Source organism: Salvelinus alpinus, chromosome 12 (genome assembly GCF_045679555.1).
Source record: "Salvelinus alpinus chromosome 12, SLU_Salpinus.1, whole genome shotgun sequence".
Classification (NCBI taxonomy): Eukaryota; Metazoa; Chordata; class Actinopteri; order Salmoniformes; family Salmonidae; genus Salvelinus; species Salvelinus alpinus.
Genome location: NC_092097.1, coordinates 38,135,522 through 38,162,052, shown reverse-complemented (window position 1 = coordinate 38,162,052; position 26,531 = coordinate 38,135,522). Strand labels below are relative to the sequence as shown.

The 26,531-nt window shown below is 44.1% G+C and overlaps 1 protein-coding gene across 11 annotated transcripts in view; it reads left to right on the top strand.

The window, feature by feature from the left end:
• LOC139536109 (calcium-dependent secretion activator 1-like) overlaps positions 1 to 26,531 on the top strand; it is a 163,912-nt gene that overhangs the window by 54,168 nt on the left and 83,213 nt on the right. For all 11 annotated transcript variants that reach the window (XM_071336280.1, XM_071336279.1, XM_071336278.1 and 8 more), the window contains exon 3: positions 13,832 to 14,164. In XM_071336280.1, the coding sequence (XP_071192381.1) occupies positions 13,832 to 14,164 (333 nt within the window). The remainder of the gene's footprint in view (positions 1 to 13,831; positions 14,165 to 26,531) is intronic.

Genomic DNA, 26,531 nt, shown 5'->3' with positions numbered 1-26,531 from the left:
ACCAGGTTGGCTACCACAGCATTCTGCAGCGATACGCCATCCCATCTGGTTTGCTCTTAGGACAATGACACAACACACCTACAGGATGTGTAAGGGCTATTTGACCAAGAAGGAGAGTGATGGAATGCTGCATCACATGACCAGGCCTCCACAATCACCCAACCTCAACGCAATTGAGATGGTTTGGGATGAGTTGGACCGCAGAGTGAAGGTAAAGCAGCAAACAAGTGCTCAGCATATGTGGGAACTCCTGGTTGAGAGAATGCGAAGAGTGTGCAAAGCTGTCATCAAGACGAAGGGTGTCTACTTTGAAGAATATACAATATATTTGGATTTGTTTAACTACATCATTTGGTTACTACACGATTCCATATGTGTTATTTAATAGTTTTGATGTCTTCGCTATTATTCTACAATGTAGAAAATAGTACAAATAAAGAAAAACCCTTGAATGAGTAGGTGTGTCCAAACTTTTGACTGGTACTGTATGTATATACTGTATTCCCATCCTAATATACCTACTACTGCTCATACCATTTTCTTTCCAAATGATATGTCTATACACACCAGTTATTTATACTCTGGGTTCTGAGACATGCTCACTCTAATATATCTGCTCTGGGTTGTTAATTGGACTTGTTCCGTCATTTCTTTATTTCTTGTTTAGATTTTTTGATTATTTGTCTATTTACTGCACTGTTGGAGCTAGTAATATAGGCATTTCTCTGCACTTGCTGTAAAACCTGCAAGTCCCACAATACTCACCACCAGTCCTCTCTCTGGCTCTCTCTCTCTTTCTCTCTCTCTCTCCCCCCCTCTCTGCTGTAACACAATTTTGTAACTCAACCTACCAGTTTGACATTTCATCTGTCAACAAATCACACTGTCAAAATACGCTTGTTAACTGAACCATCAGAATCATGTTCTCTTTCTCTAAGGAAACCACTGTTATGTGTTCTAGTCTTGTGTATGTTTCATATGTGTTGTGGTGGTGAGATAGTGTTGGTAATCAATGTGATAGTCCAGGCTCAATAGCTGTCATATGCTGCTCTAACTCAATTAGCATAGAGATAAGTCTCATAAAAAGACCCTCCAGCTCCCTCTGTCTCCCGGGACCTGTTATGAGAGCTTCTCCTATGTATCAAAATCCGAGCAACGAAAGAGTTGACATACAGTCTGTCCGTGTTGCTGAAAACGGAGTGGCAGAGTTGAGATACAGAGGGACAGAAAAAGAAAAACCTTGTCCTTAGTGCTGCTCGGGGAGTCAGTGAGTTAGTCTCTTGCTGTAGGTCTAGGAAGCCATCTCTCGTATAGTGGGATTGAAGCGGCTGCTCTGTTGCTTTGGCCTGAATTCCAGGGACTGCTGTGCTGTGTGTGTGGGGGGGGGGAAATGATGGATGAGATGATGCAGAATACCCATATTGGGGATTTCTTATTCTTTCCTCCTCTATCGGATACTTAAAGCCCCCATTCTATACGGTCTACATCAGGGATCCTCAAGTAGATTCAGCTGTGGGCCAAGTTTTTCTTGAGTGGATGGTCAGGGGTCGGAACATAATTACAAATCATTTGTAGACTTCAACTTGACCGCAAGAAGCCCAAACAGATATAATATTTGACTAAAACATAATAATTTCAAACCTTCCTTACATTTGTATACGATCACATACACTGAGTGTACAAAACATTAGGAACACCTGTTCTTTCCATGTCATAGACTGATCAGGTGAATCCAGGTTAAAGCTATAATCCCTTATTTATGTCACTTGTTAAATCCACTTCAATCAGTGTAAATAAAGGGGAGGAGACAGGCTAAATTAGGATTTCTAAGCCTTGAGGCAATTGGGACATGGATTGTGTATGTGTGCCATTCAGAGGGTGAATGGGCAAGACAAAAGATTGAAGGGCCTTTGAACTGGGTATGGTTGTAGGTGCCAGGCACTCCGGGTTGAGTGTGTCAAGAACTGCAAAACTGCTGGGTTTTTCACGCTCAACAGTTTTCCATTTGTATCAAGAATGGTCCACCACCCAAAGGACATCCAGCCAACTTGACACAACTGTGGGAAGCATTGGAGTCAACATGGGCCTGCATCCCTGTGGAACGCTTTGTAGAGTCCATGCCCAGAAGAATTGAGGATGTTCTGAGGGAAAAAGTGGGTGCAACTCAATATTAGGAAGGTGTTCCTAATGTTTTGTACACTCAGTGTATATCTGTCTATTATGCGTGGGAATACTTTGAAACCTATTTCCAAAATTAAAATAACTTGGAGCTAATTTGCTGGTGTTTTTATCGTCTCATGTCCAACAATAATTGGCAGATGAACGTCAACCCTGATTGAAGGCACCTGATCCTCATCGGTTGCTCACATGTGTTCAAAATGGGTGCTTTTTTTGAATGAAGGGGATTCGTGCCTTCTCACTGAGGAAGGCTGCAAAGCCAAAACGTCTGTGTTCGCTGTCACCTGATTCAGTGAAAAAAATAATATATGAAAGTGAGATGAGCTTTATGGACATCTTTTTGAGTGCGGACCCATCACACTTCTTGGTATGTCCAACAATAAAGAAAACAATTTTGCTTAGAAAACTTGGCCAAATCTATTAATGCAATGCGTTGAATGAGCTCCAAAGCAATTCATTTGAAAACAAAAATGGCGACTCCATTGAACTAGTGTTTACCCACTTAATGGATGACGGCAGGTTACTTTGTCTTCTTTGTTTGACTGAGACACCCCCACACAGCTCTGTCTGCTCCCTGGGCTATGAAGAACTCTGAAAGCACCAAAGTCAATCAGAACAAATCAGGACAAATAGGTCTACTGTTACAGACTTGTGTTAGCAAATCTCTCTCTCTCTCTCTCTCTCTCCCCCCTCCATCTCCCAACCCACAGCAACTCCATTATTTCAGTGTTGTAAATACATAACATGACAGGGTTAAAACTCTACTGTCTTCTTACTGTAGTGTGTCACTGGTGTTTAGTCTCAGTGGACAATCGGGCCACAATTTGATTGTGATAATCTTAGAGTGTGCTGGGGCCTGATAGACAGTAACTCTGATGTGTGTGTCCTGTGCTATTACAATGGCCTTGTTCGGTTCGCTCCCCATGACTCTGTCATTAAGGGGATGGAGGTTGACCCTGAGAACGGACTGGCCTGTCCCTTGCTGCTGCAGTTGCTGCCACCGCCACACACACACACACACACACACACACACACACACACACACACACACACACACACACACACACACACACACACACACACACACACACACACACACACACACACACACACACACACACACACACGCACACGCACACACACGTATACACACATACATACATCAAATCAAATGTATTTATATAGCCCTTCGTACATCAACTGATATCTCAAAGTGCTGTACAGAAACCCAGCCTAAAACCCCAAACAGCAAGCAATGCAGGTGTAGAAGCACGGTGGCCAGGAGAAACTCCCTAGAAAGGCCAAAACCTAGGAAGAAACCTAGAGAGGAACCAGGCTATGAGGGGTGGCCAGTCCTCTTCTGGCTGTGCCGGGTGGAGATTATAACAGAACATGGCCAAGATGTTCAAATGTTCATAAATGACCAGCATGGTCAAATAATAATAATCACAGTAGTTATCGAGGGTGCAGCAAGTCAGCACCTCAGGAGTAAATGTCAGTTGGCTTTTTTAGCACGTCCGGTGAACAGGTCAGGGTTCCATAGCCGCAGGCAGAACAGTTGAAACTGGAGCAGCAGCAAGGCCAGGTGGACTGGGGACAGCAAGGAGTCATCATGCCAGGTAGTCCTGACGCATGGTCCTAGGGCTCAGGTCCTCCGAGAGAGAGAAAGAAAGAGAGAAGGAGAGAATTAGAGAGAGCATACTTAAATTCACACAGGACACCGGATAAGACAGGAGAAGTCCTCCAGATATAACAAACTGACCCTAGCCCCCGACACATACACTACCGCAGCATAAATACTGGAGGCTGAGACAGGAGGGGTCAGGAGACACTGTGGCCCCATCCGATGATACCCCCGGACAGGGCCAAACAGGAAGGATTTAACCCCACCCACTTTTCCAAAGCACAGCCCCCACACCACTAGAGGGAAATCTTCAACCACCAATTTACCATCCTGAGACAAGGCCGAGTATAGCCCACAAAGATCTCCGCCACGGCACAAACCAAGGGGGGGCGCCAACCCAGACAGGAAGATCACGTCAGTGACTCAACCCACTCAAGTGACGCACCCCTCCTAGGGACGGCATGACATACATACAGTACATACATATACATACACAGGTTCAGACACAGCCACAGACACAGTTCACTATCAGGATACAGCCAGTGTTCTGTTGGCTTCACTATACTAAGAGAGGATATTAATGAAACTGACAGGAAACAAGAGACAGGAAGAACAACCACCACTGCCAATATGAAAGACGGAGGTAAAAAAAATAATGACACTGTGATGATGTAGGGCTTTTAGATGTTGTTCTTATGATGTACAAAGCCTGCTTGTCCATGTTCCATTCCTGACAGATAATGACGAAAGAATACCACCGCCACGCCATTTCATTGAGATGATTCACTTCTCCAGCAGTGGTTTGTCTTCTGTTAGTGCTATCCGATATCCTTGGGACATCCCTACCCTAAATCCTAATCCTAACCTTAACCCTAACCTAAACTATTTGAAATGTCAACTTTAATGGGGTAATGTCAGAGTCGAGATGTCCCAAGGACACCGGATAGCAAGGACCATTTGTCTCAGCTGTGATTGTGAGGGTGAGTTCTCCACAGGTAGAGTAGCTCTCTGTAAAATGGCTGCCGTCTGCCTGGATAGGAACCCGATAGTAATTTAGAGCCCCATCACTCTCCCCGTCCTTTCACAGGAGAGAAAAGGGGTTTAAAGAGAGAGCAGGCAAAGTATATATGCCAGATTTCAGACTGACTGTGGGAAACAACATCAATCAGTATTTTACTAGCCTAGCTGCTCTATAAAGTAAGGTTGGTTTGGACCCTGTAGGAGAGAAAGTCCATCTGGCAGTTATCTCTAGTACATGCAGGGTCCTCAGATAGACATTTACTCTACTCTATATACACACACACACACACACACACACACACACACACACACACACACACACACACACACACACACACACACACACACACACACACACACACACACACACACACACACACACACACACACACACACACACACACACACACACACACACACACACACACACACACACACACACACACACAGTAAATGAGAAAGAATAGCTTTCAGTCTGATTAATTCAAGACTAGAAGGACAGTAGACCAAGAGAGAGAGAGTCTGGAGTGGATTTCCATCCAGTGGCCATCAACATTACTCCCCAATATTCTATATCACCTATCTTTCTGTCTCTACTGTTATGGCTATGGTTATATTACTCCAGTATATCACTGTAGAGCAGAGAGCTAACATCTAGTTACACTGCATCGTTCAGTATTCCACCACTATTGTGGTGTGGTATTGCAGTCAGACACTGGCCTTTCCTTTTTTTGTTGTCCTGCATGGATGGCTAACTTCCATTGGCTCGTATTCATCTGCAGCCTGAGAGTCAGAGTGGTTGCAGTCACAGACACAGACACACAGGATGGCCCCAACTTTTGTTCTTCTGTACAATGGATCCACAATGATGAACAAAATGTGTGTGGAGTCTTAAATGTTATGGTCAACAGCAAACCTAGGTTTAAATACTATTTGAGATCATTTGAAATACTTTAGCTGGGCTTGATTGAGTTTGCCTGGCGTAATGGAACCAAAGGAATAGTCGTAAAATTACAAACCCTGCCCATCTGGCACTCCAGGCGGGCTGAAGCAAATGTGAAAGATTGTGAAACGCATTTGAAAGATTTTATAATTATATGAGATTCCTCTTAATCATACATGTAACTGCCAAAATAAAGGAAACACTTGACTTCAGTATATGAGGGATACAAAGTACACTGAACAAAAATATAAATCCCAGAAATGTTCCATACTTACAAAGAGGTTTGTTTTCTCAAATCTTTTGCACATATTTGTTTACATCCCTGTTAGTGAGCATTTCTCATTTGCAAAGATAATCCACCCACTTGGTGTGGCATATCAAGAAGCTGATCATTACACAGGTCCACCTTGTAATGGACACAATACACAATAATGTGGGTTCAATTCCCACGGGGGGACCAGGATGAATATGTATGAACTTTCCAATTTGTAAGTCGCTCTGGATAAGAGCGTCTGCTAAATGACTTAAATGTAAATGTAAATGTGACTCTAAAATGTGCACAATGCCAGAGATGTCAAAAATGTTGAGGCTGCTTGCAATTGGCATGCTGATTGCAGGAATGTCCACCAGAGCTGTTGCCAGGGAATGTAATGTTAATTTCTCTACCATAAGACGCTTCCAACATCATTTTAGAGAATTTGGCAGTACGTCCAATCGGCCTCACAAACGCAGATTTCGTGTAATCACGCCAGCCCAGGACCTATACATTTGGATTCTTCACCTGAGAGATCGTCTGAGACCAGCCACCCAAACAGCCAATGAAACTGTGGATTTGCACAACCGAAGAATTTCTGCACAAACTGTCAGAAACTGTTTCAGGGAAGCTCATGTGCGTGCTTGTCGTCCTCACCAGGGTCTTGACCGGACTCCAGTTCGACATCGTAAGAGACTTCAGTGGGCAAATGCTCACCTTTGATGGCCACTGGCACGCTGAAGAAGTTTGCTCTTCACAGATGAATCCCGGTTTCAACTGTACCGGGCAGATGGCAGACAGCGTGTATGGCGTTGTGTGTGCGAGCGGTTTGCTGATGTCAACGTTGTGAACAGAGTGCCCCATGGTGGCGGTGGGTCATGATATGGGCATAAGCTACGGACAATGAACACAATGGCCTTTTATCGATGAACTATTTTATGCACAGAGATACCGTGACGAGATCCTGAGGCCCATTGTCGTGCCATTCATCCGCCGCCATCACCTCATGTTTCAGCATGACAATGCACGGCCCCATTTCGCAAAGATCTGTACACAGTTCCTGGAAGCTGGAAAATGTCCCAGTTCTTCCATGGCCTGCATACTCACCAGACATGTCACCAATTGAGCATGTTTGGGATGCTCTGGATCGACGTGTACGACAGCGTGTTCCAGTTCCCACCAATATCGAGCAACTTCGTACAGCCATTGAAGAGGAGTGGGACAACATTCCACAGGCCACAATCAACAGCCTGATCAACTCTATTCGAAGGAGATGTGTCGCTCTGCATGAGGCAAATTGTAGTCGCACCAGATACTGACTGGTTTTCTGATCCTCGCCCCTACCTTCTTTAAAGTTTATCTGTGACCAACAGATGCATATCTGTATTCCCAGTTATGTGAAATCCATAACTTAGGGCCTAATTTATTTATTTCAATTGACTGATTTCCTTATATAAACTGGAACTCAGTAAAATCTTTGAAATTGTTGAATGTTGCATTCATACAGTTGAAGTGGGAAGTTTACAAACACTTTGGTTGGAGTCATTAAAACTTGTTTTTCAACCATCACACATTTCTTGTTAACAAACTATAGTTTTGGCAAGTCGGTTAGGACATCTACTTTGTGCATGGCACAAGTCATTTATCCAACAATTGTTTACAGAGATTATTTCACTTATAATTCACTGTATCACAATTCCAGTGGGTCAGAAGTTTACATACACTAGGTTGACTGTGCCTTTAAACAGCTTGGAAAATTCCAGAAAATGATGTCATGGCTTTAGAAGCTTCTGATAAGCTAATTTACATACTTTGAGTGATTTGGAGGTGTACCTGTGGATGTATTTCAAGGCCTACCTTCAAACTCAGTGGCTCTTTGCTTGACATCATGGGAAAATCAAAAGAAATCAGCCAACACCTCAGAAAACAAATTGTAGACCTCCACAAGTTTGGTTCATCTTGGGATCAATTTCCAAACGCCTGAAGGTACCACGTTCATCTGTACAAACAACAGTACGCAAGTATAAACACCATGGGACCACATAGCTGTCATACCGCTCAGAAAGGAGACGAGTTCTGGCTCCTAGAGATGAACCTACTTTTATGTGAAAAGTGCAAATCAATCCCAGAACAACAGCAAACGACCTTGTGAAGATACTGGAGGAAACAGGTACAAAAGTATCTAATGTATATCCACAGTAAAAAAGTCCTATATCGACATACCTTGAAAGGCCGCTCAGCAAGGAAGAAGCCACTGCTCCAAAACCGCCATAAAAATGCCAGACTACGGTTTGAAACTGCACATGGGGACAAAGATCGTACTTTTTGGAGAAATTTCCTCTGGTCTGATGAAACAAAAATATAACTGTTTGGCCACAATGACAATCGTTATGTTTGGAGGAAAAAGGGTGAGGCTTGGAAGCCGAAGAACACCATCCCAACCGTGAAGCATGGGGGTGGCAGTATTCTGTTGTGGGGGTGCTTTGCTGCAGGAGGGACTGGTGCACCTCACAAAATAGATGGCATCATGAGGCAGGAAAATTATGTGGATATATTGAAGCAACATCTCAAGACATCAGTCAGGAATTAAAAGCTTGGTCTTTAATTTGTCTTCCAAATGGACAATGACTCCAAGCATACTTCCAAAGTTGTGGCAAAATGGCTTAAGGACAACAATGTCAAGGTATTGGAGTGGCCATCACAAAGCCCTGATCTCAATCCTATAAAAAAAATTGTGGGCAGACCTGAAAAAGTGTGTGAGCAAGGAGGCCTACAAACCTGACTCAATTACACCAGCTCTGTCAGGATGAATGGGCCAAAATTCACCCAACTTACATTTACATTTAAGTCACTTAGCAGACGCTCTTATCCAGAGCGACTTACAAATTGGTGCATTCACCTTATGACATCCAGTGGAACAGCCACTTTACAATAGTGCATCTAAATCTTTTAAGGGGGGGGGGGGGGGTGAGAAGGATTACTTTATCCTATCCTAGGTATTCCTTAAAGAGGTGGGGTTTCAGGTGTCTCCGGAAGGTGGTGATTGACTCCGCTGTCCTGGCGTCGTGAGGGAGTTTGTTCCACCATTGGGGGGCCAGAGCAGCGAACAGTTTTGACTGGGCTGAGCGGGAACTGTACTTCCTCAGTGGTAGGGAGGCGAGCAGGCCAGAGGTGGATGAACGCAGTGCCCTTGTTTGGGTGTAGGGCCTGATCAGAGCCTGGAGGTACTGAGGTGCCGTTCCCCTCACAGCTCCGTAGGCAAGCACCATGGTCTTGTAGCGGATGCGAGCTTCAACTGGAAGCCAGTGGAGAGAGCGGAGGAGCGGGGTGACGTGAGAGAACTTGGGAAGGTTGAACACCAGACGGGCTGCGGCGTTCTGGATGAGTTGTAGGGGTTTAATGGCACAGGCAGGGAGCCCAGCCAACAGCGAGTTGCAGTAATCCAGACGGGAGATGACAAGTGCCTGGATTAGGACCTGCGCCGCTTCCTGTGTGAGGCAGGGTCGTACTCTGCGGATGTTGTAGAGCATGAACCTACAGGAACGGGCCACCGCCTTGATGTTAGTTGATAACGACAGGGTGTTGTCCAGGATCACGCCAAGGTTCTTAGCGCTCTGGGAGGAGGACACAATGGAGTTGTCAACCGTGATGGCGAGATCATGGAACGGGCAGTCCTTCCCCGGGAGGAAGAGCAGCTCCGTCTTGCCGAGGTTCAGCTTGAGGTGGTGATCCGTCATCCACACTGATATGTCTGCCAGACATGCAGAGATGCGATTCGCCACCTGGTCATCAGAAGGGGGAAAGGAGAAGATTAGTTGTGTGTCGTCTGCATAGCAATGATAGGAGAGACCATGTGAGGTTATGACAGAGCCAAGTGACTTGGTGTATAGCGAGAATAGGAGAGGGCCAAGAACAGAGCCCTGGGGGACACCAGTGGTGAGAGCACGTGGTGAGGAGACAGATTCTCGCCACGCCACCTGGTAGGAGCGACCTGTCAGGTAGGACGCAATCCAAGCGTGGGCCGCGCCGGAGATGCCCAACTCGGAGAGGGTGGAGAGGAGGATCTGATGGTTCACAGTATCGAAGGCAGCCGATAGGTCTAGAAGGATGAGAGCAGAGGAGAGAGAGTTAGCTTTAGCAGTGCGGAGCGCCTCCGTGATACAGAGAAGAGCAGTCTCAGTTGAATGACTAGTCTTGAAACCTGACTGATTTGGATCAAGAAGGTCATTCTGAGAGAGATAGCGGGAGAGCTGGCCAAGGACGGCACGTTCAAGAGTTTTGGAGAGAAAAGAAAGAAGGGATACTGGTCTGTAGTTGTTGACATCGGAGGGATCGAGTGTAGGTTTTTTCAGAAGGGGTGCAACTCTCGCTCTCTTGAAGACGGAAGGGACGTAGCCAGCGGTCAGGGATGAGTTGATGAGCGAGGTGAGGTAAGGGAGAAGGTCTCCGGAAATGGTCTGGAGAAGAGAGGAGGGGATAGGGTCAAGCGGGCAGGTTGTTGGGCGGCCGGCCGTCACAAGACGCGAGATTTCATCTGGAGAGAGAGGGGAGAAAGAGGTCAGAGCACAGGGTAGGGCAGTGTGAGCAGAACCAGCGGTGTCGTTTGACTTAGCAAACGAGGATCGGATGTCGTCGACCTTCTTTTCAAAATGGTTGACGAAGTCATCTGCAGAGAGGGAGGAGGGGGGAGGAGGGGGAGGAGGATTCAGGAGGGAGGAGAAGGTGGCAAAGAGCTTCCTAGGGTTAGAGGCAGATGCTTGGAATTTAGAGTGGTAGAAAGTGGCTTTAGCAGCAGAGACAGAAGAGGAAAATGTAGAGAGGAGGGAGTGAAAGGATACCAGGTCCGCAGGGAGGCGAGTTTTCCTCCATTTCCGCTCGGCTGCCCGGAGCCCTGTTCTGTGAGCTCGCAATGAGTCGTCGAGCCACGGAGCAGGAGGGGAGGACCGAGCCGGCCTGGAGGATAGGGGACATAGAGAGTCAAAGGATGCAGAAAGGGAGGAGAGGAGGGTTGAGGAGGCAGAATCAGGAGATAGGTTGGAGAAGGTTTGAGCAGAGGGAAGAGATGATAGGATGGAAGAGGAGAGAGTAGCGGGGGAGAGAGAGCGAAGGTTGGGACGGCGCGATACCATCCGAGTAGGGGCAGTGTGGGAAGTGTTGGATGAGAGCGAGAGGGAAAAGGATACAAGGTAGTGGTCGGAGACTTGGAGGGGAGTTGCAATGAGGTTAGTGGAAGAACAGCATCTAGTAAAGATGAGGTCGAGCGTATTGCCTGCCTTGTGAGTAGGGGGGGAAGGTGAGAGGGTGAGGTCAAAAGAGGAGAGGAGTGGAAAGAGTTATTGGAGAGTTCTGAACTCTGGGAAGACTTATTGTGGGAAGCTTGTGGAAGGCTACCCGAAGTGTTCGACCCAAGTTAAACAATTTAAAGGCAACCAAATACTAATTGAGTGCATGTAAACTTCTGACCCACTGGGAATGTGATGAACGAAATAATAGCTGAAATAAATCATTCTCTCCTGTTATTTTGACATTTCACATTCTTAAAATAAAGTGGTGATCCTAACTGACCTAAGAGGGAATTTTTACTAGGATTAAATGTCAGGAATTGTGAAAAACTGAGTATAAATGTATTTGGCTAAGGTGTATGTATACTTCAGAATTCAACTGTATGCTTGTTCAGTATATTTTGAAAGTAGGTGCTTCCACACAGATGTGGTACCTGATTTAATTAAGCAATTAACATTCCATCATGCTTAGGGTCATGTATAAAAATTCCCAGTCGCCATTATTTTGGCTGCCGTGGCTAAATTAAGGGATCTGTGAATTTTAAAGGGTGGTCTCAAAGGAGCATAGGGGCATTTAAAGTGTTGTATGTGCGTGTGTGTGTCTCAGTCACCAGATCTCAACCCAAATGAACACCTATGGGAGATTCTGGAGTGGTGCCCAAGACAGCGTTTTCCACCACCATCAACAATTTCTCATGGAAGAATGGTGTCACATCCCTCCAATAGTTCCAGACACTTGTAGAATCTATGAATGTACTCATTGCAGCTATTCTGGCAGCTAGTGGTGACCCAACGCCTTGTTAATGTAACAGTATAACTTTAAACTGTCCCCTCGCCCCGACACGGGCGCGAACCAGGGACCCTCTGCACACATCAACAACTGACACCCACGAAGCTTCCTTACCCATCGCTCCACAAAAGCCGCGGCACTTGCAGAGCAAGGGGAAACCCTACTTCAGGTCTCAGAGCAAGTGACGTAACCGATTGAAATGCTATTAGCGCGTACCCGCTAACTAGCTAGCCATTTCACATCCGTTACACTCACCCCCCTTTCAACCTCCTCCTTTTCCGCAGCAACCAGTGATCGGGTCAACAGCATCAATGTAACAGTATAACTTTAAACCGTCCCCTCGCCCCGACACGGGCGCGAACCAGGGACCCTCTGCACACATCAACAACGGTCGCCCACGAAGCATCGTTACCCATCGCTCGACAAAGGCCACGGCCCTTGCAGAGCAAGGGGAAACCCTACTTCAGGTCTCAGAGCAAGTGACGTAACCGATTGAAATGCTATTAGCGCGTACCCGCTAACTAGCTAGCCATTTCACATCCGTTACACTAAGACACTTTATGTTGGTGTTTCCTTTATTTTGGATGGTACCCATATGTAATCACAATACCCACTTGGCACAGCAGGCAATTCAATGTTGGTTCAAAGTAATTGTTATCCTTCAAAGTTCAAATTAATCCTTGAAATTACTTAGAAACAATGTTGATTCAGCCAGTGTGTCTTCAGTGGGTATAGTCTACTCAACAATATGTGAAATAAAATATACAAGGAGATTCATAGTTTATTTGCGGTAGTTAGATAGCCTCTTACAGTAGCAGTGTAAATATTTCAGTTATGTTATTATAAATTATATTATCTCAGCAGACCTGGATAATGTCTTTTCATACCTCCATTGTCTGCTGTTTGCATTCCAAGTGCCTTCAGGTACAAACATGGGAATATGTTTTTCTTTTATATCGGCACTTTTCGTGCTTTGGTATTCTTTGTAATGAAAAGCACTATATAAATGAAATGTACACCTATTATTATCTGCAGCTGCAACAGCAGTTTGACCCTTTCTGTTTCTACTCTGTTACATGATAGTCATTGACATCACATTGCTCTCTTTCTCTCTGTGGCATTATAACTTCAGATGCTCTACTTTCATTTACCTAGGTTTGATTATGTGATGTAATCAAAATGTATGTGAGCCAGGTGTGGGTGCCCTTTATCACACTGATGATTGGTTAAGTCAACAAAACATTTTATCTTTTGACTTGTTTTTATTATTGCGGTGAGCACATTTTTGGGGCATCTGTCCGAATAAATATAATATTTGCATTTAAACCTCAGTGTCACGCCCTGACCATAGAGAGCCTGTTATTCTCTATGTTGGTTAGGTTCGGGTGTGACTAGGGTGGGTCATCTAGGTAATTATATATCTATGTTGGCCTGGTATGATTCCCAATAAGAGGCAGCTGTTTATCGTTGTCTCTGAGGATCATATGTAGGCAGCCATTTCCCCTTTGTGGGATCTTGTCTAGGTATAGTTACCTGTGAGCACTACTCTGAGCTTCACGTTTCGTTTGTTTGCTTTTTTGTTATTTGAGTTTTCTCTTCCTAATAAAAAGGATGGAAATATACTACGCTGCATTTTGGTCCAATCCTTACGATGATCGTGACACTCAGTTTTGTATTTCTTCTGGATATTTTCAACAGTGTACATATCTATCCTTTCCAACATGTCTCTCTGTGACCGCAGGTGTTCCTGAAGAGCGACCGCGTTGCCAAGATGGTCCAGAGTGGGGGCTTCTCAGCCAATGACTGCAGGGAGGTGTTCAAGAGGCACATTGAGAAGCGTGTCCGCAGCCTGCCTGAGATCGACGGCCTGAGTAAGGAGACAGTGCTCAGCTCCTGGATGGCTAAGTTCGACACCATCTACCGCGGTGACGAGGACCCACGCAAAGCTCAGCAGCGCATGACGGCCAGCGCCGCCTCAGAGCTCATCCTCAGCAAAGACCAGCTCTACGAGATGTTCCAGAACATTCTGGGTATCAAGAAATTTGAGCACCAGCTGCTCTACAACGCCTGCCAGGTAAGAGCAGGCGTTAGTAGAGGGAGGGTGTGTGTACGCATCACTGTGAAATATGATTGCATCCGAAATGGTTCCCTATTCCCTGCACTGCTTTTGACTAGGGTCCATAGGCTGCTATTTCTGACGCATCAATGTGTGTGTACATCACTGTTTAAAAAGACCACTACTTTCCCAGTGGGCAAAACTGACTGGTGACAATGACATCATTATGATGTCATCACAACCAGAGACTGATGTCATTGCAGACTGTTTACCCGGCAGGCAAAACTATCAAGGCCAAGAACAGTGCAACATTTGTTGCTGTTTAGGCTAGGCCTGCATCTGTACAGCTAGTGGAAAGTCTTCTGTCTTCTTACTCTCACACAGTAGCAAGGTCACAGATCAATATGGGTTTATAGAATCACACCAGGTTTTAAAGACCAACTGTATTTTTCAAGCATTTCAAGTTTTAATGTCACATGCACAAGTACAGTGAGATGCCTTTCTTGCAAACTCAAAACCCAACAATGCAATAATCAATAACAATGTAGGAGTGCTGACTTAAGATCAGGTTTTCCTTTTAGATTATAATGCATGGTCGAACTGATCCTCCATCAGCACTCTTACTCTGAGACAATTTGTGGATATGGGCCCAGGTTTTACACCTTGACTAGAAGGCCTGTTTTACTTTCAAACAGGCTCTTCCTGTTCTTGTATTTTGTCTGAAACAGCCTTCATCAGGTTTCCATTTGGTGAAATAATATAAAATAACATGCACCTGACACTTATTTTCAAGAGGGAGATAGGCCTGTGATTTACCAGCTTTGGGTTTGTGCTTGTGCTATCTTACAGTCCGGCACCTAGAGAGCCAGCGCTTCGATCTCCTTCCTATGAGGAGTGACATGTTGAGATTGCTAGAGGACAATGGTGGACACCAGTGTGCTTGTCGGACATATCTCACCTACCCGCAGCGCTGCTTCACTTGTACAACACTCTGAGAATGCTGAGACTTAGAGAGCAGATAGCAGTGCTAATATATTCTTCTTCCAGGAGCTTGATTAAAAGTCTGATCACAGGAAGCATTCGGAGACAGAGCTCAGATACATTTACATTTCCTCATAATTTAATGCATTAGCAACCACACTTAAGTGAATGGTCTCATTCGATCCCATTTCGATTTAATGCACGTGGCCCTCAGAAACCAATGAATTGTTGAAACGGCTTAATTTTCTTTGTCATTTATGTTGTATAACATTTTAAAGATGCACTGCGCAGAAATCATTCTGCCATTTCCTGGTAGATCAAATTCTAGTACTTCACCTCATTTCAGTTTGTGACAACTGGCAAGAATAGTGTAGACAATCATTGTACCATCTAAACAGCTGTGAAATATATTTTCCATAACCAAAAATAGTGTTTTCTGTGGTTTGAAGCTGGTGCACAAACCCAAAAGTAAGAGACGCAAAAGAAAACTTCAGAACGGGAGGGATAAAAATAGAGCACATAACAGATCTACCACTTCTTAGACTTGCTTTCAATTAAAATTATAGATCTATAACACATTTCCATGTGAATTTGGCTGAGTCTCCTAAAAAGTTACAAATTGCAGCTTTAATGGTTGCTATCCCAACGGCATATCCTCAGGAAGCTTTGAACTGATGTGTTTTTCCTTCAACTGAAGTATAATGGCAGATTGTGAATGGAGACTGGGTTACAATGTGAAGTGATAGATTGATCAGTCTTGTAAATTCAGAGGCATGAGTCTCGCTCTCTCTCTCAAATGGCTTTATTGGCATGGAAAGTGTTACCACATACATTGCCAAAGCAAACATATAGACACGCATCAAATCAATGATGACGCAGATAGATAATAGGACAAATAATACTCAATGAGTAGTAACAATTAATGGGACACTACAGTAACAAATTAACTAGGACAATAATGAAATGGTGATGGACACAGTTAGCATTGTTATTGCTCTGGTTTGTCGTTCCACTGCTTGTTCCTACGAGTGTGGTAAAAAGCTACATATTTAGCAGCTAATGTGCTAATCCCTTTCTGTTTTGGTTTCAAAATTGTATTTGTTTTACATTTTGGGAAAGAAAATTGCCCATAAATCTGTACAGTTCTGGCAGTGTTGAAGAAAATGCAGCTCTGTCTCAGGGCAGAGTGAGCACAACCTGTCCTCTGAGATTTGTCTATGACGGCTGGTTTCTATGGCCAGGCTGTGCTTACAGTCTGTACACAGTCAGTGTTTATCTCCGTTTTTTTTCTCAGTCACGGTGGATAGATAGTCTGCCACGATATACTGTCTGTTTAAAGCCAAATAGCTCTCTCTCCAATCCTTAATTTGTTGGTTTGTCTCGCGCTGAGATAAAGCACATCCCCTCTGAATCTTCCCATAGTTGCTTTAGTTTCTTCCCTGCTCATCCTTTGAAGATGGCTAACCTAGTTTTCCTGTGCAACCTGGCGGCGGAGCAGAGTAGAGCCACTGGTGGAGGGTCAGGAATGAATCTGCTTGCAGCACAAGGACACAGTGCTGTGGGTTGGTATGGTGGGCAATCTCTCTGAACATATCCCACTTGGCACTAAGCGCTGCAGACAAAGGAAGCTGCCAAATTATAAATATAATCAATTGTGTTCTGTTTTTTGCCCTTTGGCTTTTTTTTGCATTGATAACAGGAAACTGTGTTGCTGTGTTTTAGGAATAGCATATTGTGCTGCTTCTCCATGATATGTCTTCAGGTCAGGGCCACTTGGTTGTAGCAAAGAGCTAAACTGGTCAGGTTGATTTACCATTTGTCTGGATTGGAACACAGACACACATGCTTAAAATCATGCGTTCATGTACGCACACACACACATACACGGATGCACACAAACAGAGCGATCAGAGGCGGTCCATTTCAGCATACTAAATATCCCTATGCCATTTACCATCTTGTCACAGCAGTGAAAACACCACTGCTCACAAGCAGCAGAATAGCTATTTTTCTGCTGACCACTGACACTATAGACCTTTTTACCACAGTGTTCAATATGACAGGAGCAATAGCCCTTTTTACCACTGTGTTCAATTTGACAGGAGCAACAGGCCTTTTTACCACAGTGTTCAATTTGACAGGAGCAATAGTCCTTTTTACCACAGTGTTCAGTATGACAGATGCAAAAACACAACCTCTCATGCTTGATTTTCTCTCTTTTGCTGCGTAGAGTTCTCACGACTTAGGTTTAATGGCCAGTGGTTTGGTTGAGCGGTAAATAAATTTACTTGCATTGCAGGATGTAGGATAATTTTCTGTAGGGGCACATTTATGATGGATGTTTTTCTGTTAATGGGCAATCTGTGATTTCAAACACAACGGCTGTATATCATTATTTTAAGGCCAGGGACCACAGGCTGAAGTTACATTTTTGCACTTACCTATCATCTTTTGTGATTTGTTTGTGTACATAAGCATCTGGTCAAAAGTAGTGCACTATGTAGGGACAAAGGTACCATTTGGGGAGACAACCCTCATAAGAACCAACCCATGGCAGCGCCGCATTCTCCACTGTTCTCTCTCGATGATTATCCTATAATCCAGATTGATATGCTGTGTTATTATTTGAAACAATGGTGAAATGGTGCATATCCATTTAGATCGATGACTGAGTTCTCCCCAAACAGAAGATGCTGCTCGCTGCTCAGCACTAGATGCCTCAGGGCTGGTTGGAGAAGATGTGATGAGAGGTTTTCAGGGATTGGTTAAGATTCAGAGGCCATCAGTTTTAGCTCTTATCTCGTGGGATTTAAGTAATTTGTTGAAGTCACATAACAAGAGAGCGGGGGAAGGACTATTTCTGTCCCAGATACAAGGTAACAGGAAGCACTGCAGAAATATGGGAGTGACTCGGAGCAGGCTGACTAGACTGGTAGTGTGACCTGTGGCCCCCCTGCACCAGCCTTCCTGGCTCTCCCAATACAATGTAATGAGGCTGGGCTGCACAATCAGGTGATAACCAGGGGAATGTGGTACAAGTTGCTCAGAGTGACTCAGAGCAGGTTGAGTACACTGGTACCTTGTACTGGTAGACTAGTACACTGGTACAGTATGTATGACCAACGGCCCCATCGCACCAGCCTGCCATGATACGACACACTGAGGCTGGGCTGCACAACCAAGTGACCTAACTGTGCTATGCGTGGCACAGTCCAGCAGACATATCTATGGTAATGCATAGATGTACATGTCTCTATTCCTCGTGCCTATTGGAGATGTGCAGGAATATGTATTTCTAAGAAGGCTGTTAGAGCCAATTCATGTATTTTTTTTGTCTTTCTGCTTCGTGTCTGCTTTCCATTCTGTAATGTGGTTCATTATGAGTTCCAGTTCAGTAAAGCATGGAACTGAATAGAACTTTCAAGTGCTGCATGAAACACACACAGAGTAATATGTGTCGTGAGTTTCAGTAAAGCATGCAACTGAATAGAAGCTTCAAGGCCACATCATGACAGCCGCTTGACCTGGTTAAATGGCTCTCTGAGTAACAGTCGTTAGTGTGTGTGTGTGTGTTTGGCCGTTTAGCCACGATAAGCCAAAGGCAAGCTACTCTGCATCAAACACATCCATCCACATAAAACACATCATTTAGCCTTTCTGATGGTGATGGAGTGAATGGCATTTTTTGTCAACAGAAAGGCGTTCTGAATGAGTTTGTGCCATTAGACGACACATACACCACCTGGAGTTTATTTAATGAAAGCACAATTAGACATAATTAGCAGAAATTGTCGGGCAATGTAAACGCAGTCGGAAGCAGAAAATGTGAATGTGCTGTTGCCTGCCATGTACTCACGCATAGAGATGAGATGGATGGCTCTTTCTCATGTTAACCAACAAATCATTTTAACATTTGCCATCTGATCTACTTGGATGATTGTTTGCCTTACTGAAGAGGTTGCCACAGAAGGCTGCATGCATATGAGTCATCTTTGTAGCCAATGAACCAGTCAATGCCAGTGTCAGCAATGACATGGCAAAAATAAAGAATACAGATGACAATTATTGTCACGCAACCAAGCATCACAAATGTGATGATAATCACACCAAGGTGACAGATTCATTATCTAGGCTTTGAGCTGTAGTGACGCGGTTATATTCTTTGAGCATTACTGTAACTTAATAACAAACAATGAGACTGCTGGTTGGGTATTATTAAAGGCGATTAGTCTCCAGTGCTGTGTCTCTACAGTACCACAGTAACAATTTAGTTTCTCAGCTCCTCTCACAGGGCTGCTTGGGTGCTGCTGAACAGTTACAGGCACTATGGATAGAAGTGGTCAGCGTTAATATTATTCATATGGAGCAGATAACACGCAGAATGTGTCCCAAATGGCACCCTATTCCCTATATAGTGTGCTACTCTTTACCAGGGCCCATACAATTTTTGTAACAAATAAGTGTACACTCAGTACTAATGTATTTGGACATACAAATATGCACAAATATAGCCTACTTCAAATACATTTGACAGAACTTTGGTTTTGAATATTTTGGATCACAAATTGAGAGTGGGAGGAATAATTTACATTTTGTTTTAATATTTTAGACTCGAAGTACTGTTGGCATTTCATCTGACATTTTCACAATGCAACAATTTAGAGTTTATTTTTTTGTTTTATTATTCCGTCGATGCATAGTCCGCACAGCTCACAGCCTACTGCCTACCTGCTATGGTGAGGGGGTTCATGTCTACAATAACCTGGGTTTCAAATTGAGGACTGAGTGGGGAAAAGCATATTCATAAGACGCATTATTTATTATCCCCAACAGTAAAGTTGTATAAAATAATTTGGCATTTCATCTATGGCATGACCACAATGCTGAAATGTACAGTTCCCACTCCCTGGTTCCTAGCTGCTATTATTAAGAGGATGAACCTTGACAGCCAGTGGGTTCACATTGACAATAGCCTGGCAGCAAAAATGATGAGCTTTTGTTTACATTATGTTCAGCTCTCATCAGCCATTGTTTCTGTGTGAATCACATGGAAGATAGGCTGGCAGTCTTTACAGTCTCTGCTCTCTCGGGGGCGTAAGAAGTGCCTTCACCACCACCACAGAATATGTGTGTGTGTGCTAGAAAGAGAGAGAGAGAATGTCTGGGTTAGCTACAGTCAGAGACTGGGAGAGAATATCATTTCAACAGAGAATCGCAAGGCTTCTGTAAGATTTCACATTTGTTGTGAAAAGAGTGATTCCGAATGGACAATATGTTTCATACACATATGCAGATAAAGAAACAAATATACATGTTTACAATAAGTAAAGATTTCCTGAATGGTTGAAAGTAGAGGATGCTTCTGCTGCACTTGACACCTCTAAAATACTGTAAATAGTTAAGCACTTAAGTGCCAAACCTCAATACTGCATCTAGAGGTATTCAATGAAAGAAGATGTGGTTGCTTGTTAGTGCTATGACACCACAGGGTGAAAATATCTGTTCTGTTGGTGGAGCGGGAATCTGATAGTGATACAATGATGCAGTGTAACAATGTCACTGACTGGTTCAAAAATAATGCTGTTTCTCACACTCCTCGCTCAGCTGCTCTGATGTGTGATCATGAATATTTACCCGCATGGATGAACTCTTTCTCTCTCTTCCACTGAAATTTTCCCCCCAATCTCAAGTGGCAGCTGATTAAATGACCTTCATCGTACACACAGGGAGATGTCAAAGTGAGGTAAGAGAGAGCAGAGAACATTAAAATGAACCTCTAACTCTGAAACGAGCAATCACAAACCCGCAGCCAACAGACAAAAATGTGTGTGCAGTGGTGTAGAATAACCCTAGTGTTTGAATAATGAGTGTTGAACCGAAAACCACACCCATCATGCTCACATTTATATTTTAGCAGACACTCTTATCCAGAGTGAGTTCATACTGGTCCTCCATGGGAACCAAACCCACAACCCTGGTGTTTCAAGCACCATGCCCTACCAACAGAGCCATACAGGACTTCTATTGCAAATAGTTTTTGAGAATGTTTGTTTCAATATCTATGTTTTTGCATGTACATCGATGAATTCATCCTATGCTACTTTATTAAATAACAGATTTTCTAAATGAATCTAATCTGTTACTTGGGTTTATTATATCTGTTACTGAAATGGTTATTCCAGTTTAGATGCTTGAGGTTTAATTGGGCTCTCACTTGATAAAGGTCACAGGACTGAAAATGAACGAATGCAACAAGCATGTCTTTGTCACTAACAAATACAGTCACGAGTGGTAACTCTACAATTAACTCGAAAGGCAACCTGCGATATGCAAATAAAGCTTTACACCAGTAATGGCAACTCATTTTTTCCCTAGGGCCGTGTTCGGTTGTCAATGAGGTCCGTAAGGCCGCATTGAAAATGTATTGTATTTCCTCACCGTCAAAAATTTAAATAAATCGTCCGCTATCCATCGTTTTTTGCCATTTTTGATGCTCCCTGACTGTCTACTTTAATTTGGGCGATTTATTAGTGAGCTGGACACAGTCAAGAAACTGTATGAATGTAGGTCCATTATCATTTCTACACAGTTTCCTTTTGATTGGACCCCTGCTTTATGATAAGCAATGTGTTATTTTAACACTGAAAAGAGTGGAACCATAAAGACACTGGAACATTGTTACATTTAACACTGGAGAATGTGCTGTGCATGCACACCAGACACACACACAGCTCCCCCACTCCTACTGGTGTTGGAGAAAGGCAACACCCCATTATGCCTTCGTTTGCTTCGTCAGCAACTGTTCGCTGGTGAATTATGCTTGAGGGATTTCTGTTTCCAGCATTGATCTGATTATGGAACCCTCTGTGTGTGTATGTCTCTTTGCGTGCATGTTTGTGTGCGTGTGGTAAGGCTGGTGATGGGATCTATAATGCAGCACTATAGATTGGGAGAAGGGGAAGAGGGACAGACTGCATATTGTTTGTAAGCTAGCCACGAGGAGAGGGAGGGCTAGATAGATACACTCTTATCAAAAAGGGTTCATCAGCTGTCCCCATAGGCAAACCCTTTTGGGTTCCAAGTAGTACACTTTGGTAACACTTTACTTGAAACCCAGCGTCATAACACATTATGACACGTCATAACAGCTTACATAACTTGTCATAACCTTTTATAATATGGTCATAACTGTCATGAGACATATGTTGACCTGTTGTGTCATAATGTGTTATTTTATGTCTGGTTATGACAGCTACATAAGTGTCAAAACCTACCACACAAGGCAAAACATTCCGTTACACCATAACTTACATGTCAACAATATATTTATGTTATATACAATACCAGTCAAAAGTTTGGACACACTGCAGGGTTTTTCTTTATTTTTACTATTTTCTACATTGTAGAATAATAGTGAAGACCTCAAAACTATGAAATAACACATATGGAATCATGCAGTAACCAAAAAAGTGTTAAACAAATCAAATATTTTATATTTGACATTCTTCAAAGTAGCCACCCTTTGCCTTGACAGCTTTGCACACTTTTGGCATTCTCTCAACCAGCTTCATGAGGTATTGGAATGCATTTCAATTAACAGGTGTGCCTTGTTAAGTTAATTTGTGGAATTTCTTTCTTAATGTGTTTGAGCCAAGCAGTTGTGTTGTGACAAGGTAGGGGTGGTGTACAGAAGACAGCCCTATTTGGTAATATACCAAGTCCATATATTGGCAAGAACGGCTCAAATAAGCAAATAAAAATGATAGTCAATCATTACTTTAAGACATGAAGGTCAGCCGCAAAAACCATCAAGCGCTATGATGAAACGAGCTCTCATGAGGACCGCCACAGGGAAGGAAGGCCCAAAGTTACCTCTGCTGCAGAGGATAAGTTCATTAGAGTTACCAGCCTCAGACATTAAGCCCAAATAAATGTTCAAGTAACAGATACATCTCAACATCAACTGTTCAGGGGAGACCGCGTGAATCAGGCCTCGAATTGCTGCAAAGAAACCACTACTAAAGGACACCAATAATAAGAGATTTGCTTGGGCCAAGAAACAATAGCAATGGACATTAGACCGGTGGAAATTTGTCCTTTGGTCTGATGAGTCCAAATTTGAGATTTTGGGTTCCAACCACCGTGTCTTTGTGAGACGCAGAGTAGGTGAACGGATTATCTACACGTGTGGTTCCCACCGTGAAGCATGCTGTGCTTATGACACTGTCAGTGATCTATTTAGAATTCAAAGCACACTTCACCAGCATGGCTCCCACGGCATTCTGCAGCGATATGCCATCCCATCTGGTTTGCGCTTAGTGGGACTATCATTTGTTTTTCAACAAGACAATGACCCAACACACCTCCAGGCTTTGTAAGGGCTATTTGACCAAGAAGGAGAGTGATGGATTGCTGCATCAGATGGCCTGGCCTCCACAATCACGCAACCTCAACACAATTGAGATGGTTTGGGATAAGTTGGACCGCAGAGTGAAGAAAAATCAGCTGACAAGTGCTCAGCATTGTAATGCCCGGGATGTAGTGGAGGAAGAAGTCAGACGCAGGAGACAGAGAGTTCAGAGTAGCGCTACTTCTTTATATACCACACAGGTGAAAACAACACCACTCAATGCAAATGCCCCAAAACACAGGGGAACTAAACAGTCCCGAAAATAACTCACGTACACGAACAACCGTGACTTACAGGCGTGTACACGAGTACACATAAAACAATCCAGCACACCCAGCAGGCGGGCCGGCTGGATAATAAAGCCCAACTAATTAACCTAACTAAAAACAGGTGTAACTAATAAACAGACAAGGAGGGGGAGGAAAAGATCAGTGGCAGCTAGTAGGCCGGTGACGACGACCGCCGAGCGCCACCCGAACAGGAAGGGGAGCCACCTTCGGTAGGAGTCGTGACAAGCATATGTGGGAACTCCTTCAAGACTGTTGGAAAAGTATTCCAGGTGACTACCTCATGAAGTTGGTTGAGAGAATGCAAAGCTGTCATTAAGGCAAAGGTGTCTACTTTGAACAATCCAAAATATAAAGTATATTTGGATTTGTTTAACACTTTTTTTGGTTACTACATGGTTCCATGTGTTATTTCACAGTTTTGATGTCTTCACTATTATTCTACAATGTAGAAAATAGTACATCTAAAGAAAAACCCTTGATGAGTAGATGTGTCAACTTTTGAATGGTACTGTAAATATTTTTTTAATTGACCATATTAAATTATCATTGTAATTGTGCACACATTGATGCCAGATATGCACCTACCCCAATGCTCTGTTGCTGATGACTGAGATGAATGTGGGTATTGACACACTTATGTAGGTGTCATATCCAGCCATAAAATAACGCACTGTCACAACAGGTGTAAATATGTGTGTCATGACAGTGCTATGACCATGTTATGACAAGTTATGTCAGCTGGTATGACATAACACCCAGTGTCATAACATGTCAAGTAAAGTGTTACCAACCCTTTTTGGTTTCAGGTAGAACTCTTTTGGGTTCCATGTAGAACCCTAAGTGGAAAGGGCTCTTCATGGAACTCAGAAGGGTTCTACCTTGAACAAAAAAGGGTTCTTCAAAGGGTGAGGACAGGCAAATAACACTTTTAGGTTCTAGATAGCAGCTAGATACACTCTTAGAAAAAAAGCTGCTATGAGAACATTCTGTAGCAGCAGGCATCACCTCTCCTCGTCAAGCCTCTAACTACACCCATCCTGTCACCTCTCATCACCTCTCCTCATCAAGCCTCTATCTACACCCATCCTGTCACCTCTCATCACCTCTCCTCGTCAAGCCTCTAACTACACCCATCCTGTCACCTCTCATCACCTCTCCTCGTCAAGCCTCTAACTACACCCATCCTGTCACCTCTCATCACCTCTCCTCATCAAGCCTCTAACTACACCCATCCTGTCACCTCTCATCACCTCTCCTCGTCAAGCCTCTAACTACACCCATCCTGTCACCTCTCATCACCAAGCCTCTCTATCTAACTACACCCATCCTGTCACCTCTCATCACCAAGCCTCTCTATCTAACTTCACCCATCCTGTCACCTCATCACCAAGCCTCTCTATCTAACTACACCCATCCTGTCACCTCTCATCACCAAGCCTCTCTATCTAACTACACCCATCCTGTCACCTCTCATCACCAAGCCTCTCTATCAAACTACACCCATCCTGTCACCCCTCACCACCCAGCCTCATCAAGCCTCTCTATCTAACTACATCCATCCTGTCACCCCTCTTCGTCAAGCCTCTATCTACACCCATCCTGTCACCCCTCACCACCCAGCCTCATCAAGCCTCTCTATCTAACTACATCCATCCTGTCACCCCTCACCACCCAGCCTCATCAAGCCTCTCTATCTAACTACACCCATCCTGTCACCCCTCTTCGTCAAGCCTCTATCTACACCCATCCTGTTACCCCTCATCACCTCTCCTCGTCAAGCCTCTCTATCTTACTACACCCATCATCACCTCTATCTAACTACACCCCTCATCATCTCTCCTCATCAAGCCTCTAACTACACCCATCCTGTCACCCCTCACCTCTCCTCATCAAGCCTCCCTACCTAACTACACCCATCCTGGCACCCCTCATCACCCCTCCTTGTCAATCCATCTACACCCTCATCACCCCTTCCTGTCACTCCTCCCCATCTAACTATGCCCCTCCCCGTCACCCCTGACCTGCTCTCAGCCTCGGCTAACGTTCAGGCAACTTCCCCTCTGTGTTCGCTGCAGTGTGGCTGTCACTTTCACTAACGCTGAGGGAACGTTACAATTTAGCCAGGGCCGGGTGTGGGCTGTGTGTGTCCCACGTGTGTTGTGCTGGTGAGAGTTATGACCATATTATAAAAGGTTATGACAAGTTATGTAAGCTGTTATGACGTGTCATAATGTGTTATGACGCTGGGTTTCAAGTAAAGTGTTACCAAAGTGTACTACTTGGAACCCAAAAGGGTTTGCCTATGGGGACAGCTGATGAACCCTTTTTGATAAGAGTGTATCTATCTAGCCCTCCCTCTCCTCGTGGCTAGCTTACAAACAATATGCAGTCTGTCCCTCTTCCCCTTCTCCCAATCTATAGTGCTGCATTATAGATCCCATCACCAGCCTTACCACACGCACACAAACATGCACGCAAAGAGACATACACATACACACACAGAGGGTTCCATAATCAGATCAATGCTGGAAACAGAAATCCCTCAAGCATAATTCACCAGCGAACAGTTGCTGACGAAGCAAACGAAGGTATAATGGGGTGTTGCCTTTCTCCAACACCAGTAGGAGTGGGGGAGCTGTGTGTGTGTCTGGTGTGCATGCACAGCACATTCTCCAGTGTTAAATGTAACAATGTTCCAGTGTCT